Raw genomic sequence first — 20,000 nt, 5'->3', positions numbered from 1 at the left:
CATTCAACCCCATTCTGCTCATCCATCCTCTCCACTTCCTCTCCTCAACTGACCCTGGTTCAACTACTCCTCAGTATATTCCTTCCATCTGTACCCCCAAATCCTGCAATTAAATGCATGTGTTTAGACTCTTTCTGTCTGCGCCCATAATGAAATCATGAGGAGGAAAAAAAGATTGGCCAAAGTCGGTCCTTCCATCAATACCTCTATCCATCATGCACGATATCTGAAGCCATGGAGTGAATTTATAACAAATGATGATGCATGTAATTGTTCTGCCATCAAAACTGCACTGACTCATCTAAAGACTTGCTGAAGTATTTGTTTGTTCACATAAGTGTCACGCAAACCTCATAAATAACTTGGGAGGCTTTGATTTCTGGGGGAAATGATGCTACTCTTGTTACATTCCCACTTTCATGAACACTGTTTTCATTACAGCTCAAAACAGGTAAAGAACCACATTTCCTTGTAATTGGCTCAAATGGAGAACTTACCATTTATCAGGGATGACATGTTTATTGTTGCTCTGTTGACAGTATAGCTATCACTATTATGAGTCTAAATAATGCATGCGTTGCTAAAAACAAGGGTCTACCTTTCGGGAAACTAGTGCAAACAAAGCTTAAAAGCATTTACTGTATATTTATTGCATAAAAGTCAGCTATTTATCTGAAATCCTAGCTAAGACCTGACTGCTGCTGCTGACCTGACTGCACGGTGCAAACATAGAGAACTAACCAAAACCAGGTGTGTGTGTTTCCCTCGCCATGTGTGTGTGAGGGAGAGAAAGAGAGCAGTATGAGTGTTAGCCGATGTCCTGTGTCTGGGCAGCATCACAGAATCTCATTAAATAGTGAAGCTTTCACAGGCTGAGTGGTGAGATCTTCAAGATCACAGCCACTTTCTCTGTCGACGGGCTTACAACGGGACTGGAGGCATTCCTAACATTTAGTATTCTATTTAGTTTCATTATTTTCTGACATTTTATTATAGTGTAAAAAGTAATACTTCTGTTAGGTATATGTTATTTAATGAGTCATATGTCATCATACCGCAAGAGCAACATACCCCACTTCGATGTTTTAGGAAATGAGGGAATTTTTGGCGATCTGACATTTTGAAGTAATTACTCATTGGTTAGGAGTGGTTTCTTAAACACCGTCCACACCGAGAATACTGTAAGCCCAGCTTGTGTTTACTGTGTTTAGGAGAAAAGGAACAAGTACCCGGAAAGTATCTCTACCTATCCTAACTGTTCAGTAACCTTAAGTACAATAACAGTCTGTCTGTGAGACTAAAGCAGCTCTTTATTAAGCACAGTGCTGTTTTAGTGTGATTAGAATAAAGAGTCCTTCCCTGCCCTTTACCAGAAATAACATGAATTTGACTGCATTACCTTGATGGTAAACTAGGTGCTGCAAATGTGTGTGTGTGTGGGAAAATGTGCAGCGGTGTCCATTTTTTTGATCGCGAGCTGGTCAGCAGCTCTTTTATGAACAACTCTATAATTAGAGAAACACCAAGCAGCTAATTACTTAATTGAAAGCAAGGTCTTTAAAATGAAAATGATGTAATCTGAATCCAGGAAACTCGCTCGATTCTCGCAAACGTTTATACATGGACGTCAACACACAAACGGGCACACACACTTCGTGACCTACAGCCTTCTTGACGTGCAGCCATCAAGCTACCGACTCTTTCCCTTAGTTGGGTTGTAATTGATTCTCTCTTCACTCTCCTGGCTGCTGACAGGGTGTGTGTGAGTGTGTGAGAGTGTGTTGGTGAGAGGGGAAAAGGGACAGAGTGTCTCTTGTTTGTGTGGTCTGCTACGAACTATATTAGTAAAGGTCATGGCCGTGTGTGTGTGTGTGTCTGAGTGGTAATTAATTAGGCAAATGCCCCCCACCTCCTCCTCTTCTGACCTCAGTTGTAGACTAATAACCTTGGTACTGTGTTATACATTATACTCCTTTTTTACTGTCGCATTCTGCCTTCTTGCCTTAAGGGATCATGGAGAAGAAAAACAAAAAAACAAGAGCGACATCATCATTTGCATGTAAATCAAAATCATCCTTCATGGTCAAAATTACAGGAAAGAAATGCATGAGTAGATGTGTGACTATAATGTCCAGTCAGTCCTGATATGTTTGATTGCTGTCAGCTGCACCGGTTTGAGAAGGGGGGGGGGGGGGGGGGGGGGGGGGGGGGGTCTGCATAAGTGCTTCACATAGCACCCTGATTATGTGTGGGCTCAAGTATAAAAAACGAGTTGCGACATGATCGGTGGTTGTTTGCTGTGCCATAAACATATTTTTCATCTGTGCACAAATGGTACACTTTCTTTTACAAAGCCGTTCAGAAAGTGAAACACCTTTATCACCGTGGTGTGGCATCAAAACACACATGCACGCACGCACCCACGCGCACACACTCCAAAGACACAATCGTCAGACACACACTCTTAAGTGACCTCTGATGTCTCATGACAAACCTGGAGGGGAGCCCCCACATGGCCGCAGCCACCCAGGATGCCAGTACTTTGACCTGCAAACAGTCTGCGGTTGTGTCTAATCACAGCAGTGTGACCACCCTGTTAGACTGGACCAAGTACACTACTGCTGTTTATGATCATGTCCAGACATTTGCAAGTGTGTGTGTGTGTGTGTGTGTGTGTGTGTGTGTGTGTGTGTGTGTGTGTGTGTGTGTGTGTGTGTGTGTGTGTGTGTGTGTGTGTGTGTGTGTGTGTGTGTGTGTGTCACCTCCACATGCTGGGAAGGTTTCCAGTTACAGCGGCATATACTCTACCTTAATCTCCTAATAGTAAAGCTACAATACTACTTTGGAAATATGGAACAAAATAATAGAAAAACGAATTAAAAGAAATTTGCACATTTTTTAAAGCATTTACAAGCAGAGCATACATGTCTTCAGTTTAAACATATACTGTATATACCCTTTTCACATTCAGTATGTTATTTAAACCAGTTTTTACCTAAACCTTAAAAGGATGGCTGGAAATCCGGAAAATAAATCAACCTGGTGACTCAAGCAAGGTTGCTGAACATCGCTCTACTGGTACTGGGTTAATTGATAAGGGTGACCCAAGAAACGATTACCAATCACAGAGGGCAAAAGGGTGCTGTCAATCATCCGTCCACTTGACCTGAATGAACACATGTTGGAAGCTTGCATGGTCAATCTGTGTGGAATCTAGCCTATGGCAGAGATAACTAGGCTGCTATCAGGTCAAACATGTAATTCCGTAGATATCCTTATAGAAATGATTAAGCTATAAGCTCCATAGCTGCAGAAGTGACAGGCACACTGGGCAGCATCAGCATCCCATTACACCGGGACAACAAAGGGTCACGTGGGGTTAGCAGAATTCGGCATGCGCCTCAACCCCTTGCTGAACACACACCGCAGCGCTTAGGACAGGAGGTCACCTAATCACCTTGCCGAGCCATCTCTGAGGGAGGGAAAGGGGAAAGGGGAAGCGAGAGGAAAAAAAAAAAAAATCAACTTTAAATTTGCAGTGATGAAAAATCAATAAAGCAGTAATTGCTTGGCTTATCACCGCGCAACGAAACAAATTGGGAGGAGAAGGAAAGCAAGGCGTCCATGCTGCACGCCAGGGCTTTTTTGGCGGAAGCGTCTGAACATATCAAGAGAGGGGGAGAGAGAGTGAGAAAGAGAGAGAAAAAGAGAGAGAGAAAGAGCGAAAGAGGGAGGAGAGGTTTGGGCTTCATTGGGCCAAGGCAAGGAAAAAAGGTCTCCTCGTGATAATTAAATCTTCTCACACTGATTTTCTGCCAAATGTATTTCCCCAGGGACCATAACTCTGATTCAGTGCTTACAAGCCTTGCATAACTAATCATTTCAACGTGGGGGCAACCACAAAACCTGAATGAATTGAGAAAGAGGATGAAATAAAGAAGAGAGATGGCTAGACTGCACTATTCATCTCTAAATCAATTATTATTTAGGCAGGACAAAAATCAGAAATGAGTGCGGGACATTCTTCGGTGGGGTTCTGTTCAAATACAGTCCGTGTAATTGATTGTCAACGTGCTCTCTATTACACTTTTTCTGCAGAGCTATACAAGCAAAGAAAAGCATCCTTTAATTCCTGGAACAAATGGACGCCATAAAGCCAATGAAGTGTCGGCTCAATATTCCTCTGACTGTTCCTGGCATGATTGTGTTGAACATAATAACACAACAAATAAGACCATTTATCTGAAGAAACGACAGGAGATGAGGCTCACTCCACTAATCAATACCGAATCGATACAAACCAGATTTTCTTACATCAAAATCACTGAGACAGATCTTTCTTCAGCGCAGAGTGCACAAGAGCAATACAGTGCCTCCCTGGAGCCCTGAGGTAGATCATATAGCCGCTGGGAAGAATACAGTTTAAAAAAAGTATATAGCTCTACCTGAGAGAGGATGCTGGGAACTATAATTATAGCTTGGTATAATTCAGACACTCTCCTCATTGAATCGCCATGTTTTCGTTAATGTGATGAGATCATGGACACCAGTTCACTTGTGTTTACCAGCAGATACATTTCACCGCTTGTCCTTCAAGTGGCAGCCTCAGCAGCGCCGGTGCTGCTCGGCGAGGTAGCGTGGCACGCCACTCCATGGCCTCGGTAATTAAAACATTTAAAGCAGAGCCAGCCCCCCTTTGCTCCCGGGGTGTGATATGGGGGTCACGCGCCTGTAGATTCTAATTTGCGCACCATTTGTATTCATGACAGGCACGTGCTAAATATTTAACAGCAGCCCGGCAGGAGTTTTGTATTGTTAGGCTTTCCAGGTCAAATAATTTGATTTCAAGGCAGATTACATTAAGCGTCAATGTCCAAGCCACCACTTTCACTTGCCTCTCATTTCCTGTCTTTTATTACAGCCGAGATAGGCCAGAACTGAAGGGATATGGCTTTGGATTATACAAGAGCTTGTTATCCGCGGATTAGTTATTATTTTCAATTAGAAAAGGGATCACATCGTTTATTATGGAAGCACACACCCACACTGGTATTGTACGCAGAAGCTTGCATGCAGCGTGGACATTTTTGCTGACTTACAAATTGTTTAGTTGAGCATGTTGTCACAACTTCCAAAAGAAATACTATTTCAAACAAATGACACATGTCTCCTTAATGTTATGTCACATGGGTTGATTTAACGAAGGCATCCTACAGTAGGAAAATATGTGTATTCTTTCCTTTTTATATATGTTGAACGACTAAGGCAAGAAACCAAATCCAGACCTTTTTTGATTCAGCAGAGGCTCTATGGTGATTGACAACAGAGCTAGTTAAACGGTGATGAGGCGTTAATGGATGCTAGGTCGAGGAAGTGAGGGGGGGAGAGTGAGCAGGAGGGGGTCTGCGGCTGAATATTTAATGGTCATATAATTCCCGAACACAGACACACACAGACAGGTACACACCCAACTCGTGACCTGTCCTACACACCGCGTAATTAGGGAAACAGTCCTTTCGTTTAACTGCCAAAAGAGCAAACGGTAGGTATATATTTCCCTAATGATATAGGTTAAAGAGCTATTATACGTCTCATTAAAATATATGATCTCCCAATCTGGTGGTGGTTTGAGGTAATGGGGACAGAGCGGCATAAGGGCTGAAATACCATCCGCAGGCTACAGGCTTGTGTCCAATTCATATCTGCATAATTCTGTGTCGGAGAGTGGCTGCACAAATGAAAAGATGTTTCTGTCAGTGCCTCACGAAAGAGTGTGTGGGACTGAACAAGTTATCAAGCTTTTGACACCAATTTTCACATCAACTGGTTGACGTGTTAACTTTCTCTTTAACTCTGCTGTACATTTAGTACATTAAGAAAAGCAAGGGCAATTCAAACAGGGTCTTATAAAAGCATTAAGCTCCTGCCATATACTGTATCTCAGTTTATTTATTTTTCTGAATCTTAGATGAAGTTGAATAAAACTAAACGTTTAATTATTCAAATCATGAAGGGCGCTGGGAAATAATAAAGGGCATTCCTCACCATACATTAACAGACAAAACACTATATCAAAAACAACTGTAAATAATTTACGTTACAGCCCTATCCATTCCCTTTCCTATGATGACTCACTTCTTATATATTTGTCCTGTTTAATAAAAGTGTGACCAGCAATGGTTGCTTAAGTTATCGTCAGTTATATTATTAAAAAGTACAACACACGTATGTTAAACAAAAAAATGAGTTGGCAGCATTGCTCGGGTCGGAATATAATGACGCACTTAGGTTCTTATGGTCAAGTCATTAAGTTAAGGCTGATAAGAGATTGCTAATGTCCGTAATTCTTTATATTTAGTTTATCATCCAGCCTTACATACAGTAGTACCACCACACAGTTACTTCAGTAAAGTGCCAACTGATAGCACAGTCCACACAAACAGACTTTGTAACACTGCCAGTCACTCCTTCTTATTATAGTTGGACACACTATGTTAGCTAAAAGCCTCCTGGGCACACAAACAACATCTCTCAGCTTTAATAGCCTAAACAAGGCAAGCAACTAACAAAGGAACCATGCTCCCCTCTCATTCACACACTCTTTCATATCACTTGTTTCCTTTTTCAACCACTAGCATCATCTGGCTGCCCTTAACCAGAGAGCCAAACACTCTTTTTAAGTGGAGACTACTTTGTTAACTGATGACCACAGGGTCAGTTATTGATCCTCTCCTTTCTCTCTCTCAGTAAACCCTGCTGATAAAAAACACTGTATTCTCGCAGGGCTTTGCAGTATGCAGCTACAGTTCGCTACAATAATAGCTTGCATATCAGAGCATCCACATGAATCAGATCTTGGTGGTTCGATTAGGGCTAACTCAAACACATCGCCAGTCTAGGATGAGAATCTATTTATGAACAAGGAGTGTAGGTGGTAGTGTTCTTCACTTCTCCCCTTCGTTCTCTTTAAAGGTTTTCTCATTTCATTCGAATTAATGGTTTTAGTGTAAACTCTCTAGTTGTGTTGACCCCTGAAACACGGAGACCCCTGGTTATGTGCTGTTTAGCAGCCGCAGCGGTCCTCCATTTTAGTTGTGCTGGGCAGAAGGGCAGAAGAGCATGAAGCTGGCTGGCTTAGATTGGGTCTGTTTGTATAGATGTGGTGTTAATGTGTACCGTGGCAATGACTTCTCTCAATGGCTTCTCTCACTACCAAGACATGGTCATCAGGGCAACTATGTCGAGCCTATCTGATCTTTCTCCATTCGTCAGTCATTGTGAAGGTTAGGAATAAAATGATCGTCTTTGAAAGCAGCGCCTGAACACCATGTTGTACAGCACCGCTCCACACAACAAAACACAAAACTTCATTTCACACAGTTCAAACAGTTGGAGTGAGGGATGAGGGAGCTTTGAGCAAAACAGTCAACTGAATCCAAAAAGAGACAACAGTAGAGTGTGAACTTAGCTTAAGAAAGCTTTTTGATAGGGAATCTTGCTGTTGCCCCAAGCGAGGCACTTAGTCACCACTTTAGCAATGCTTCCACACAGAGAAGAGAGAAGCAGGAGACGGAGGAGACCCGGAGAGAAGGGCAGGATACATGGAAGCGGTGGATGAGAACAATAGACCAAGCACTGCGATAAGACCAAGAAAAATAAGTAGTATAAATGTAAGAATGTTGCAGAGAGAATGAGAAAAAAAAGGGTCAATAGAGAGAAGGAGGGGATAAATTCTTCCCAGAACGGAGGGACCAAAGCAAGAGTGCAGGCTAATTAGTTTCTGATGGCTGGACATTCATTTGTCTAAAAGGTCAGCTAACTTTAAAGGTCACACTGCTCGATACACACACACAAAAAAAAGAGAAAAAAGTGGACAGACAATCCAGCGATATAAAAAAGACACACACTAGAACAAATGATGCTACTACAAATGCCTGTGAGTGTGCATGTACATACACACAGTGTGGTTGATCACAACCGGTTTGATATTCTCATTGATGTCATGCTCTGGTCAGGGAATACACAAGGGTCATTACTGTCTAAGGACCTTTATTACTGCTAGCATATCCACTGTACATTACTCTCGACTTTACTTAAATGTGTATGGAGATAATCTGTGTGTGTGTGTGTGTGTGTGTGTGTGTGTGTGTGTGTGTGTGTGTCCTATATTTGTGGCATTGGGGGGGTTTCAGGTTGGCAGGATAGATTTACAGCCTGCAATGCTAAGTTGCACGTTTCTGCCAATTCATTTTGATGTAGATTGCATGTCTTAATAAAAACTAAGGAGTGTAAGCAGCTTCATGTTTTGCAAGTTACAGATGAACTGCGAAGGAAAGGTTATTGTTTACAAGACAAGGGTGCTTACGTTGATCATAGATGTGTTTAAGTGTGTCAAATCACCAACATGCAGAAAGGGCATGGACTACAAAAATACCATGAGAAATATTAGGGTTGTCAGGGTTTTCAGTAAGTAATACAAATATTGTGTTGCTCACACGGTAGAAGTTGTGCGATGTATGTATTTTTTATCTGAAAAATGTGTCTTGTATTTTCTGCCGCTGCTTGATAAAGGTTATATTATTGAAAAGTTGATCGCACACAAAACCAAAAATAAAGCAAACCTTGAAATCTTTAGTTCTTTCAACTGTTATCTTTCCAAAAATCGAACATATTGCTTTCATCATTACAGTTTATGTTTCATGTTCTGAGCACACTCACCATCCTCTACCTTCTTCCGGGCCTCCTCCTCTCTCTTGGCTACTTTGGCCTTCAGCACCTCGTCTGTCTTAGCTGAAATGAAAGAGCGCAGTGTTATCAGCAATGCATCACTTTAGGAACGTCACGGTGATTTCATTATGTCAAAATGTATAGCATTTGTAGATACATTAAATTAGATAATAGGGAATACAGTCGGATATATGATTTAATATTGTAGTGAAGATCAAATAAAAACAAATGTATCAATAAAGGAAAAGTATTTCAATCTGAAAACATGTGTAAGCACAACGTACAAAGGTTGTTTTTGTGCCACTGTGTTTTCTTTACGTGAAGGAAGCTGCTAGGGAACACACCATTGGATAAACATTCAGCGTAAAAATCTACAAAAATATGAATTGTGTTTTTTTCCTTTATCTAGCAGGCAACTTCCTTCTCTGCTTTTCCCTTTATACCCCTGTAAAAGTGAGCGAGTCTTCCTGAGAGGTGTTTATCGTCTCAGCATAATGAAAAGCTTAAGAGAAAGTGAGGCTGCGGGAGTAAACACTCGTCAGGGCATTTTAAGCATCTCTCATCGTGAGCCGTGTTGTCTCGGCTCCCTTTTCCTCCGCCTTTCCCCCTGAATAATCAAGATGTTAAGCCACATTAAAAAATATAATGCTGTGTATGGCAGGACTATCAATACTGCCTCTAAATTAATTACATTTCCGTTGCGGCGCATCATTTATTTTGCAGTGTTAAGGCCTCGGTGGAGCCATTCGCCTTTATTGCTATCTCACTTGGTTGATGAGTGAGCTATGTAAAATTGAGTCTCCAATATCATTACACTTAATGAGTTTAAACTTTGAGAAAAAAAGAGGAGAGAAATAGAAGAAGAGAGCGAGCGGAAGAGAACGAGAGCCCTGCACTGTTTTGGGGAAGTTAATACAATATAAGAGTGGGTGTAAGTGTTTGGCAGCGCTTACAGAATGTTTGTGTTAGGGCACAGCTGTGGGTGTCCGAGTGTGCTTTATTGCACCACTTGAGATGCCTGCATGTGTGTTTTGTGGACGCTCCTTGTTACGTGTCTGATTGTACAGTATGCTCGACTTCGCATGTCAAGCAAATAACTAACATAAAGATGCATGCAGTGTGTGTGTGTGTGTGTGTGTGTGTGTGTGTGTGTGTGTGTGTGTGTGTGTGTGTGTGTGTGTGTGTGTGTGTGTGTGTGTGTGTGTGTGTGTGTGTGTGTGTGTGTGTGTGTTGGATGCAGGAGGCCACGGTTTGTGCTCGTCCCTCTGTGACTGCGCTGGTGTTTTTGTTCAGTAATTGGCGTAGACAAAGAACCGTCACACTGCTGTTACGGCTGGTTAAGTCTGGAGGTTACGCATCTTTGCTAACAATGACTCTACATGGATGACTGAACCTTCCTCCACCTCCCTCAGCTAGTGTGTGTGTGTGTGTGTGTGTGTGTGTGTGTGTGTGTGTGTGTGTGTGTGTGTGTGTGTGTGTGTGTGTGTGTGTGTGTGTGTGTGTGTGTGTGTGTGTGTGTGTGTGTGTGTGTGTGGGACCATGTTTAACCAAATCAACAGCAACCAATCTGTTTCTCTTAGTTAATTAGTCATAACTTAGTGAGCGTGCGTGTAGCTAAAACTTAAACCGTGGGCTGCATCTCTTTGCAAATACATACATGACTTTTCTTGTTTGTATGCACAGATGTGTATTTGTGTGTGTGTGTGTGTGTGTGTGTGTGTGTGTGTGTGTGTGTGTGTGCACCTGTGTTTGTAAGCGAACTACTCTCTGTGTTCTTCAGTTACCTCTCTGCTCGAGGCTACAGGGAGGCAGGTAGGAAAACAAGCAGTATTGGTGGTGTGATGCAGTGGGGAGTGAACGGGGGGGGAAAGAGGAAGGAAAAAAGATGGGCAGATAGTTGGGGGCCATGTAAGAAAAAGGAAGAACTGACAGCGAGGGGAAACAGACAAACAAGCAGAAAGAAGAGAAAGCGCCTTGCCTGCCGCGCACACAAACAACAGGAGTGATTTGTCGCCTCTTTTTGTTTGCATGTTTCTCCTCCACCTCTATCCCTTCATCCCTCCCCCAACAGGTTCTCTTATCCTCTCACTCTCTCCTTCTGTTTTGCCCTCTCCCACCCCTCCCTGTCTTTTTCATGCTTTCTCTTCCTTGTCTTGCTCATCTCTCCAGTACACTGTGCCTGGGGGCGATAGCAGCAAATCAAACTGTTTATCCATCTCTCATCAGTGCGCTGCCTCGAGGGGCTCCTGCCCCCTCAAAACAGTGAAAGTAGGCCTGAGCGCTGAGCCTGGGATACGATTTAATTACATCAATAAAGAGCTCTGCTTTTTAAAAAAAAGATAAACTACAAAACAATACATTACAGCAACACACTCCGGCACTATCATGAAAATCCTGTTAACATTACAGTTACATGTAAAACCGAATGAAGTCTCACTCTTGTGCCCATTTAGAAATATAGGCATGAATGTGTGCAGAGGACGCTTATTGGAAGTGTATTTCTTGGCAACTAAGTGGCTCCAGTTCATTGTAGGATAATTCTGTGATGGACTTTTATTAAAGCGGGTAATAAACGGCCGGGTGTTGGGAGAGGAGAGGCCTTTCACTTCATTTAGACTTCGTTCAGTCTTGGCTGCAGGGGTGGAGGGAAAGAGGAGGGATGGCAGCAGGAAGGGCGGCGAGCGTCAGTGAAATCACATTGTGATGATGAGTGTAATTGCAGCTCAGGGGCCCAGGGGCCATGTAGCTCTGATGGCGCTAGAAGATGTTTTATGCACAGCAACAGAGAGGAAGAATGTGAGAAAGAGGAAAAGATGGAGAGTGGGAGGACAGGGCAGGCTGCCAGGATGCTTGCAATTCTTTCTTTTTTAAACAGAATCCCCTCTTCTCTCTCTTTTCTCCTCCATTTTTCCTTTCTTCCTCTTCTCCCCCAACACCCTCCTTCACTCTGCTCTCCTATTCTCTTCCTTCCTCCTCTCTCTTCTCTCCCGTCATCCTCCCTTGGCAGGATTAGCTGGGTCTCGTTAGAGGGGAAATGTAATAATGCTCCCACCAGGTGGAATCGGGCCCGCTCCATTATCAGCCGGGAGATGGATGGGCCGTGTAGGGCCGGCGGGGGCCAAGCGCGCACGCAATTTAGATTCAATAAACTGGCAAAGCAAGACCCCCAATCTGATTTATCTCTTACACGCCGCCAATGCTTGCTGCTACGATGCTGATTCCCTATTACCACTCAGAGAAGGACTATTCATTGGATGTAAGGCACGGCAGTCAGAGAGGCTTGTCGGGCCCCCGGGACGGCAGCAAAACAGATACAGCAGAGGGTTAATACGTTTACACACAGATAAGCAATTAAATCTAAGGCTGAGGTGAGTTATAGAGTTATTAAGGACGGATTGAAGGGGGAGAAGGGAGGGACAGAGGGTGAGAAAAAGAAGGAGAGAGATGTTATTCAGCACAGTGCGGCTGCTTGGGCCTTAGGCCGAGTACAGTTAGTATTAGAAAGGGTACCATATTATAGAGTTCGTGGGGTGAGAGAACAACAGAAGAGCAGCAGTCTGCCCACGTTGTTCAATAAACTCAATACAACACTTACAAACAAGCAATGCTGAAGACAGAGGTCAACACAACGGTTATCCACTTAGTCTGTGTGTGTTTGTGAGAGTTTAAGAGTGAGTATATGTATGCAAGTGCATGTCTTCCTGTCTAAATGTGGGTTTGTGTTGGCGTAATAGGCATATTCTTATCCACTGTTTACCTGGCTGAGAGTGAGCAGCACATCACATTTGACTGTTTGTGCATGTGTGTGTGAGAGGCGCAACGATGTTAGCGGTGTAGTGGTGGGTGTCATTCCAGTGCAGCCGCCAATCAAAGTGAATCTGAATGTCAGCTGGAGAGGAGGCGCGATAAATCAGCCTCACACCCAACGACAAACAGAATATTAGAGGCAGCGCAGCGCCATTGGAAAAATGTCCCTTCCAATCAGCGGAGCACTTTACAGTGAAGCTCACCAGCCGGGCCTACGACCAACACCGAATACCACAGAGACAGACAAGACAATAAATACATAAATAAGAGATAAACAGGTTGGAGGACAGGCGGACGGACAAACAGACCTGTATGCTCACTGACGAGTAATGGCCCTGACAGGTAGAAAGACGAGACAAAGAAACATAAGAACACAGTTGGGCTGGAGGACAGACAGGAAGCCACACTTACTGACATAAAACAAGCCAGACAGAAGGAAAGGAAGACAGACAGGTGCAAAGAGAGACAGAAAACTGCTGGGCAGACAGAGTGACAACTAAAGAGTCGTGCAGAACAATACTTTGAAGCAACAACGATATCGCGATGTTAAGGGAACGCAAAATTAGGACCACCACCATGCAGTTTGTCATGACTAATGTTAGAGGTAAATAAGTGATAGAACATTTGATTATTAACATATCATAAATAAATTATTCGACATGTAGCTTCTACAGGTTAGTTGGTAGCCTTAACACAAGCTTTCCAAAATAAAGTTGTAGTAAGATTAACTGACCAGATAAATGAAGAACTGCAACAGTTTCTATAAAACCATCGTTATCAAAGACGTTCCAATGTCATATTTTTCCAACATTATTTGGGCCTGGTAGACAAGCCAAAGAGACAGAGAGAGACAGCAATGGACTTATATGAGACAAGACTTCCTGGGTTTGAAAAACAACGCTGGAATACGTCAAATTACATAAATGAGTTATTTATGATGTGAATGATTTGGTAAATGTAAGACTGAGATTGGGAACACGTTTAAAGAGACAAAGTGTATCTGCACATGTGCACAAATGCTTCTGAACTGATAAACGCTCTTTGTCTGATCTAACCAGGCCATCTTAAGATTGTTACATTATTTGCTTCATCTTCTTTAAGTTAAAGAAGTTGAACCTTTAGACAGAAAGCGACAGAATCATATGGAGCCCATGTGATGATACTGTGGTTGAGATGTACAGCAGGTGTGTAGGGTACAGTGGTCACAGGAAGCAGCAGCATCCCAAGCAGCCACTAGGTGGCAGAGCACACAGACAACACAGGAGGGAGGCTCCTGCCATGCCTTGCTTTGCTTTGCTTTTATGTGTGTGTGTGTGTGTGTGTGTGTGTGTGTGTGTGTGTGTGTGTGTGTGTGTGTGTGTGTGTGTGTGTGTGTGTGTGTGTGTGTGTGTGTGTGTGTGTGTGTGTGTGTGTGTGTGTGTGTGTGTGTGTGTGTGTGTGTGTGTGTGTGTGTGTGTGTGTGTGTGTGTGTTTAAAAGCAGGTGCCTGTGTGTTGGTAGGCCCTCCATCAAAACTGGCTCCTCTCGACCTTGTAGCTATAAAGAATAACTTGACACGGGACATATCATAAGTGTCCCTGCATGCTGATTGGTTGGGTATACATGAAGAGATATAACATCAACTTATTTAAATATTTAGCAGTAAAAATACATAAAACCCTTCAAGGGCAAGCCTAGGAAGCAGTTAATGTTTTGACATTGTAAAACTTGTGTCGGTCCTTTAGAAAGTCTTCTGACAAAAAAAAAAAAATCGAAAGTGTTGTCAAGAGTACATTTAGTGTGTCTCAGCCATAACGGTGAATTCCTTCAGGCAGAAAGACGGTAGACCTGAACTTGAATGATCTTTATCGCAGGCTGCCCTCTGCATCTGTCATCAGGCAGATTTAACGACACGCCATGAAATATTTACAAACTAAACAATTAGAGAGAGATATCTTACAAAATCAATTAATTATTCATTGCCAATCGTCTGAAAAGCTTTTGTTCTGTTTCACGGCTATATTCTGATGCTGGGGGGTGCATCAATTAGGGCCTGTACTCCTGTGGTGTTATGGATGCTTCGGAGAGGAATGATTGCCTATATGAAAGAGCCAGATGCAAGTTGCGAGTACTGCATGCTGACACAGTGCTGTGTGTCAGATGAGCTTCATAAAAAAAAACACATTATGCTATATATGAGGTCCGAGGGACAATCGGAATGATCCGTTTGAATGTGTGAAGAAATGAGACTTACCTATCTACACTCGCTATGTCAGAACTAACATCCAACACTCTGCAGTCTGCTTATACAACATTTGTTCTATTCATTTTTAAAACCGCCTCTTGACTCCCGACACCTGGGCTCCATGTTTGTATTTTCCTTCTGAGTGATCATGCTGAGATTGCATCTGTCAAACTCAAAGTAGTGAGAAATAAGAACACATGGGTCTTATTTATAGGGAAAACAGGAGGGCTCCCTGTTCAGAGCTCACTTTTTATGCAGACTACATAGACTCAAATAGATCAAATTCATATTTTATATACAGTATATATCCCAGAAAGGCAAATGAACCGTAGATTAGATAAAAACCTCCACATCCCTTCTCGTGTATTTCTATCGATATAACGTCACAAAAACCTGTTTCTGACAGTGTCTAAAGTTTATGTTCTGTCAAAATGTAAAATTCAAGTTTCTCATCCCTCCTTCTTGTAGTGAACACAATTATCCTCCTTTTCTAACAAAAATATGTAAATATGTCTACATTTAATCATGGAGTTGATTTTACTTATATTTGACCTCCACAGACGACTGTGGTTATATCTATTTTAGTGGCAAAACAATTGGTCAATTAACTAAAAATGAATCACTAAAATGTCCATAATTGTTTAACCAATGCATTATTTTCACAACAAAAATACCTCAATAATCAGGCTATAAATGACATAATGATCTGCTTTTGTTTATCATGATAATAGGTCTTCGGGTTTTTAACTGTTGTTTGAGAAAAAACGATTTAAAGACATCACCTACCCTCGTGCACATTTTATACGATCTGCTTACATTTTTCAAGACCAGCAGTTAATAGAAAAAGTAATCTGCATATTTATCGTTGATTAGAAAGGTTCATTGTTTCCCTAATCTGTTTAGATCTGCTAATGCTTCTTAAAGGCTAAGCATCTCGTATGTTAGTGATTGCATAGATGTGACTCCAGTTTCTAAAGGAAGTGGCTAATAACTAAAGATCTTTCTCCATAACGACAACACAAAACCACTAACTTGATAAAAATGTCTTGGTAGACTAAATGACATAATGACCAATTAGTCAAATACTTGACTTAGAAAGGATAACCCCTTGAGTGTCGTATTGTCCTGTGTGTAACAATCCAATTAGACGGCTTCCATTGAGTTGCTTGTCTTGATTGAAAAAACATCTCAATAGGTTTGAAGTGACAGTGAACAGTAAGGAAATCAGTCCAATAAACCCTTAGCTCCACGTACCAAAGCTACACAACTCTCATCTACAACACACGGGGGGTCTGGGTGTTACTTCCTTTGGGCAAAACCTTGCACAGGAGGTCTGGGGTTGAGACCAGGTTTCACTTGGGGCAACAAGGTGCTGAAAAGTGGGGCCTTCACCATGCATGTGGGTGGCTCGGCCCAAGCAACCCAACCTGCCCTTTCGACTCAAGGGCAAAAGTGTTTCCCCTGAGAGATGGAAGCCCCGGACCCCGGCCCCGAGAGGAGAATTGTAGAAAAGGTTTGAAGGAGCAGGGGCCTCCAGCGGTCAGGGAGATCAGAGAGGGGGGTTACTCTGAGGACCATGCACTGCCATGGGCTGCACACACGGATGCACATATAAACAAACCTGAGGAACACACACAGATGTCAAAATATTCACATATGGCATAAGAGCAGCTCACACACACACACACACACACATACATAAGCCTGAGGGGAAGAGCAAACAACAAAGCCTCTATAATATGACACCGGGTCACACAAAGTGCAACCTTGAACCTCACTGTGAAAATATCATATGTAAATTGTAAATGCTCTTGCCTTTACTGTAGACCTTCAAACATTACATTTCATCGTGGATTGGGAGTGTCGGGATGTCTTTTAGATAAATACAAAAGTTCTGTCAGGAGAACTTCACTGAAAAGAGCGAGTAAGTGCATAACAGAGGTCTTCAGAGGGCAATCAGACCAAATCCATAATGCACGGTTCACACGGTTAAATATTAAGCATCCTGGGGCCTCTGAATGACATCTCACCCTCAACTCCAACCCTGTCATGTCTCCACATGCCACCGTCTCTTTCCAATGCCTCTCTTTTTCATCTTCTATATGTCCTTCTCATCTGCTGTTATCTTTTTCTTCAAATCTTTTTTCTTTAAATACTCTTTCTTTGTAACCTTTTGACTGCGTGGGCTAGTTGCTACGGTCGATGTTTACAAGGTCAACAGACAGAAGATCTTGTATCCTGCATTTGGCCATACATACCACTGAACCTGTCACAGGTATATACTTTATATATACTTTGTTTTTTTTTTTCCCTAACAGCAAATGTTATTATCTTGAGTCTTGTTTGGCGAAGTACAAAACACAAATTCAATAAACTGTTGGTAACTTTCGGGAGACATTTATATAGGCTTTTTTTTTATATATCTGAAATGATATTAACCATGTTCCCGGATAACATGTTCAAGTTGCATTGCTTTGTGAAAGCTATATAAAGACATGAGCACTCGTGGGCAGAAGGGAGAGCAGCTTTACAATATTTTGACTGAAAGGCACAGATTAATAGGGACTAAAGTCAGAAGTGTTTCAACATAAAAGCATAATGTCACACACCCTTCAAATGGCCTTTGCCACATCACATTTGGTGGCAATCACCAAATTTGAGATCTCTCCTCCAGCTGTCTCTGATGTTTAACTCTCTGTTGCTTCATATCCTACAGTGGACCTCTGGAGAGTGAAGTACGCCCCAGCTGCTTAGCCTCTGCACAGGGAGAGTTAAGCCGGCTTTTCTCCATCAAGGTGCTCCAGTGGTCCCAGCATATATGTCTCCTGTACAGGTCCGGATTATAGTTATGTGTAGCCTTTCATCCAAACAACACTAGATGGATCAGCTGTAACTTATCAGGCAATGCATTACATACCCAGAGTAATCGTGCTTACATTCTTACATTATCATCATTCATGTGATGAAATGCACCCACCCCCCCGGATATGCTATCACCTGAGCCCTGATACATGGTTTCTAAGTAGGGGTGGGTACATGTCAGCACCAGCAGTACCTCTCTCGGACCCTACAAATGAAGCTTCTGCAACACACTGAGACAGACAACCATCACTAAGCTTACCGTAGTCCCTCTATAAGTGTGTAATATTATGACTGAAAGGTTTGTGGCAGATTAAGCCAAATCCTTACCAAATGTGTGTTTGAGGTTGGGAAGTCGGGAAAGATACTTAAATGTTACCAGGTACAATTGTGTTTAAATAAAATGTTGAGCGCCACTACTGACCAAGACATACATGCTGATAAACTGGTCATATTTCCTTTAAATACTTTCATTAACCATAACATATTTGTTCTCATAAATAGATATTGGTAAGTTATTCCAAAATGAAATAAGAAGGTTTCTATATGCGACCTTATCTTCCAGAATAGTCTATCAAATCTTAGGCCACAATAACTACAATCAAACTGTGTGATGTTGGCAAGACTGAATTTAACATGTGCTGCAATTTCAGTGCAAATATATTTTGCCGTGTGTGTGTGTATCTTCTCATCTATTTCAGAGTGAATGCACTTGAGCGTGTTGTTGAATGGTGGAGAATAGGCTGTGGTTCCCCCGCTGAAAGCCTGTTGGGTGCCATTGTGATGGCACACCACTGAGTGAGCGTCTCATCTGTGTGTAGTAGTGCTGGTGGTAGTGTGGGTGGGGGAGATGCAGCTAAGTCTATCAGGACCCCCGCACATGAAAGGTAAACTGGAGCCGCTAATCGCAGGGCTGACACAAGAAGGTTCAGGAGGGCGGCCACTTAGAAAAGAAAAGCAGGAGAGCCGGGACCCCCAGCGTCAATAGGGCTCAGCACAACTGACCACATTACAGGAACAAACACACACTGCAGAAAGGACACACAGACTTGGTGGTCCCTGCCTGCTCTTTTGGTAGAAGTAAGTAAGTGTTCATGTGCATGTAATACATCTCTAAAAGACTGTATTCATTTTCTCTTGCCGACAGTGTGTTGGATTTATTGTCTCTCATAAAGACAAAAAAAAGTGTTTTTAAATGATTGAACTCCAAAGGTAAACACTGTGAGGGACAGGTTGACTAACGCTGGGCCTGATAACAAGGATCTGAAAGATCATGAAATGCAGGTGGAGCGGAGAAATGAATAAAGAAAAGTGTTACAAATTTAATACAAGTTCAGGGACATATTTGGCAATTAACGCTACACATGTCAGCTCATGAGACATGATGTAGGAAAACAGAAAGACAGTATGCATGAGAGAGGGAGAGGGCAGGCTGAGAGTGGCACCAGGGAGACGGGGGAGACAGCCTGGCCGCAATAGGAGCAGAAGATTAAGCGGTATAAAGAGAGGGGGAGATTGAAAAAATGACAGCCCCCCCTCTAAGGTAGTGTTGTGCGCTCCCTTCTCTGCTTCTTATCTCTTAATGCTTATTTTCATCACTTTGCTTAAAATATTGATAATCAATTAGCACTACGTCTGTTTTGCTACAGAATCGGTGTCACGGTCTATCACTCTGTCAGAGCCAATTCGCCGCTCATTCAAAGTTCATTTTTCCTTGGCGGCTCTGTGCCTTTGGAGGAGTCATTACGCGGGGAACATAGCCCGGGGTGCAATCACCTATTCTCTTTCATTACTGGGGAGATGGAGAAGGTGAGAGAGATTATTAGAACTTTGGAATGATCACAAAGCTCCACGCCGCCTGTCAGATCCCCCCTACGTGTAATTCATCTGGCCTCACTAACTCCCCACCCCCCCCCCCACCCCCTTCCTTCCCTCCTCTCCCCTCATCCCCTCCATCCCTCCTCCCCCAGCCTCAGCCAGGGGTTTGGCCACAGACATTATTCATGAACATCTGCAGCGCGCTGAATATTCCACAGCCTCCGCCGTGATGAAAAGGGAGCTGCCCCTTTGACTTGAAAATTAACATGCCGGCACAGAGATTATGGACGCGCCGTTTCATTCCAAGCCGAGCTGGGCCACGCTGAGACGGGCCGAGCTGACGGGACGGGCTGGGCAGAGCGAGGCGGGGATAAACGGGACAGGTGCAGAATCTGCTCTTTGTAACACTGAGGTGTCCGTTTCAGTGGGATAACGGAGAAATAATCAAGTTAATAAAAGCATTTTATTTCAAAGCAATGAGAGCGACTGTGGTGCAGGTGCACAAACACGCGCCGTCAGTGATCCAAACACACACTCCATTCAGACAGTACTAGTAGAGCTGTGAT

At 42.8% G+C, this 20,000-nt stretch overlaps 1 protein-coding gene across 3 annotated transcripts in view; it reads right to left on the bottom strand.

The window, feature by feature from the left end:
• The window catches only part of rsrc1 (arginine/serine-rich coiled-coil 1), a 121,154-nt gene that overhangs the window by 12,719 nt on the left and 88,435 nt on the right, over positions 1-20,000 (bottom strand). For all 3 annotated transcript variants that reach the window (XR_013807440.1, XM_079677330.1, XM_079677329.1), the window contains exon 7: positions 8,719-8,790. Coding sequence is in view for 2 of the 3 variants with exons in the window: in XM_079677330.1 (XP_079533456.1) it covers positions 8,719-8,790 (72 nt within the window). In the remaining variant the exon portion in view is untranslated. The remainder of the gene's footprint in view (positions 1-8,718; positions 8,791-20,000) is intronic.

The sequence above is a fragment of the Notothenia rossii genome (genome assembly GCF_949606895.1).
Source record: "Notothenia rossii genome assembly, chromosome: 4".
NCBI lineage: Eukaryota > Metazoa > Chordata > Actinopteri > Perciformes > Nototheniidae > Notothenia > Notothenia rossii.
This window is presented reverse-complemented; position numbering and strand designations above follow the sequence as displayed.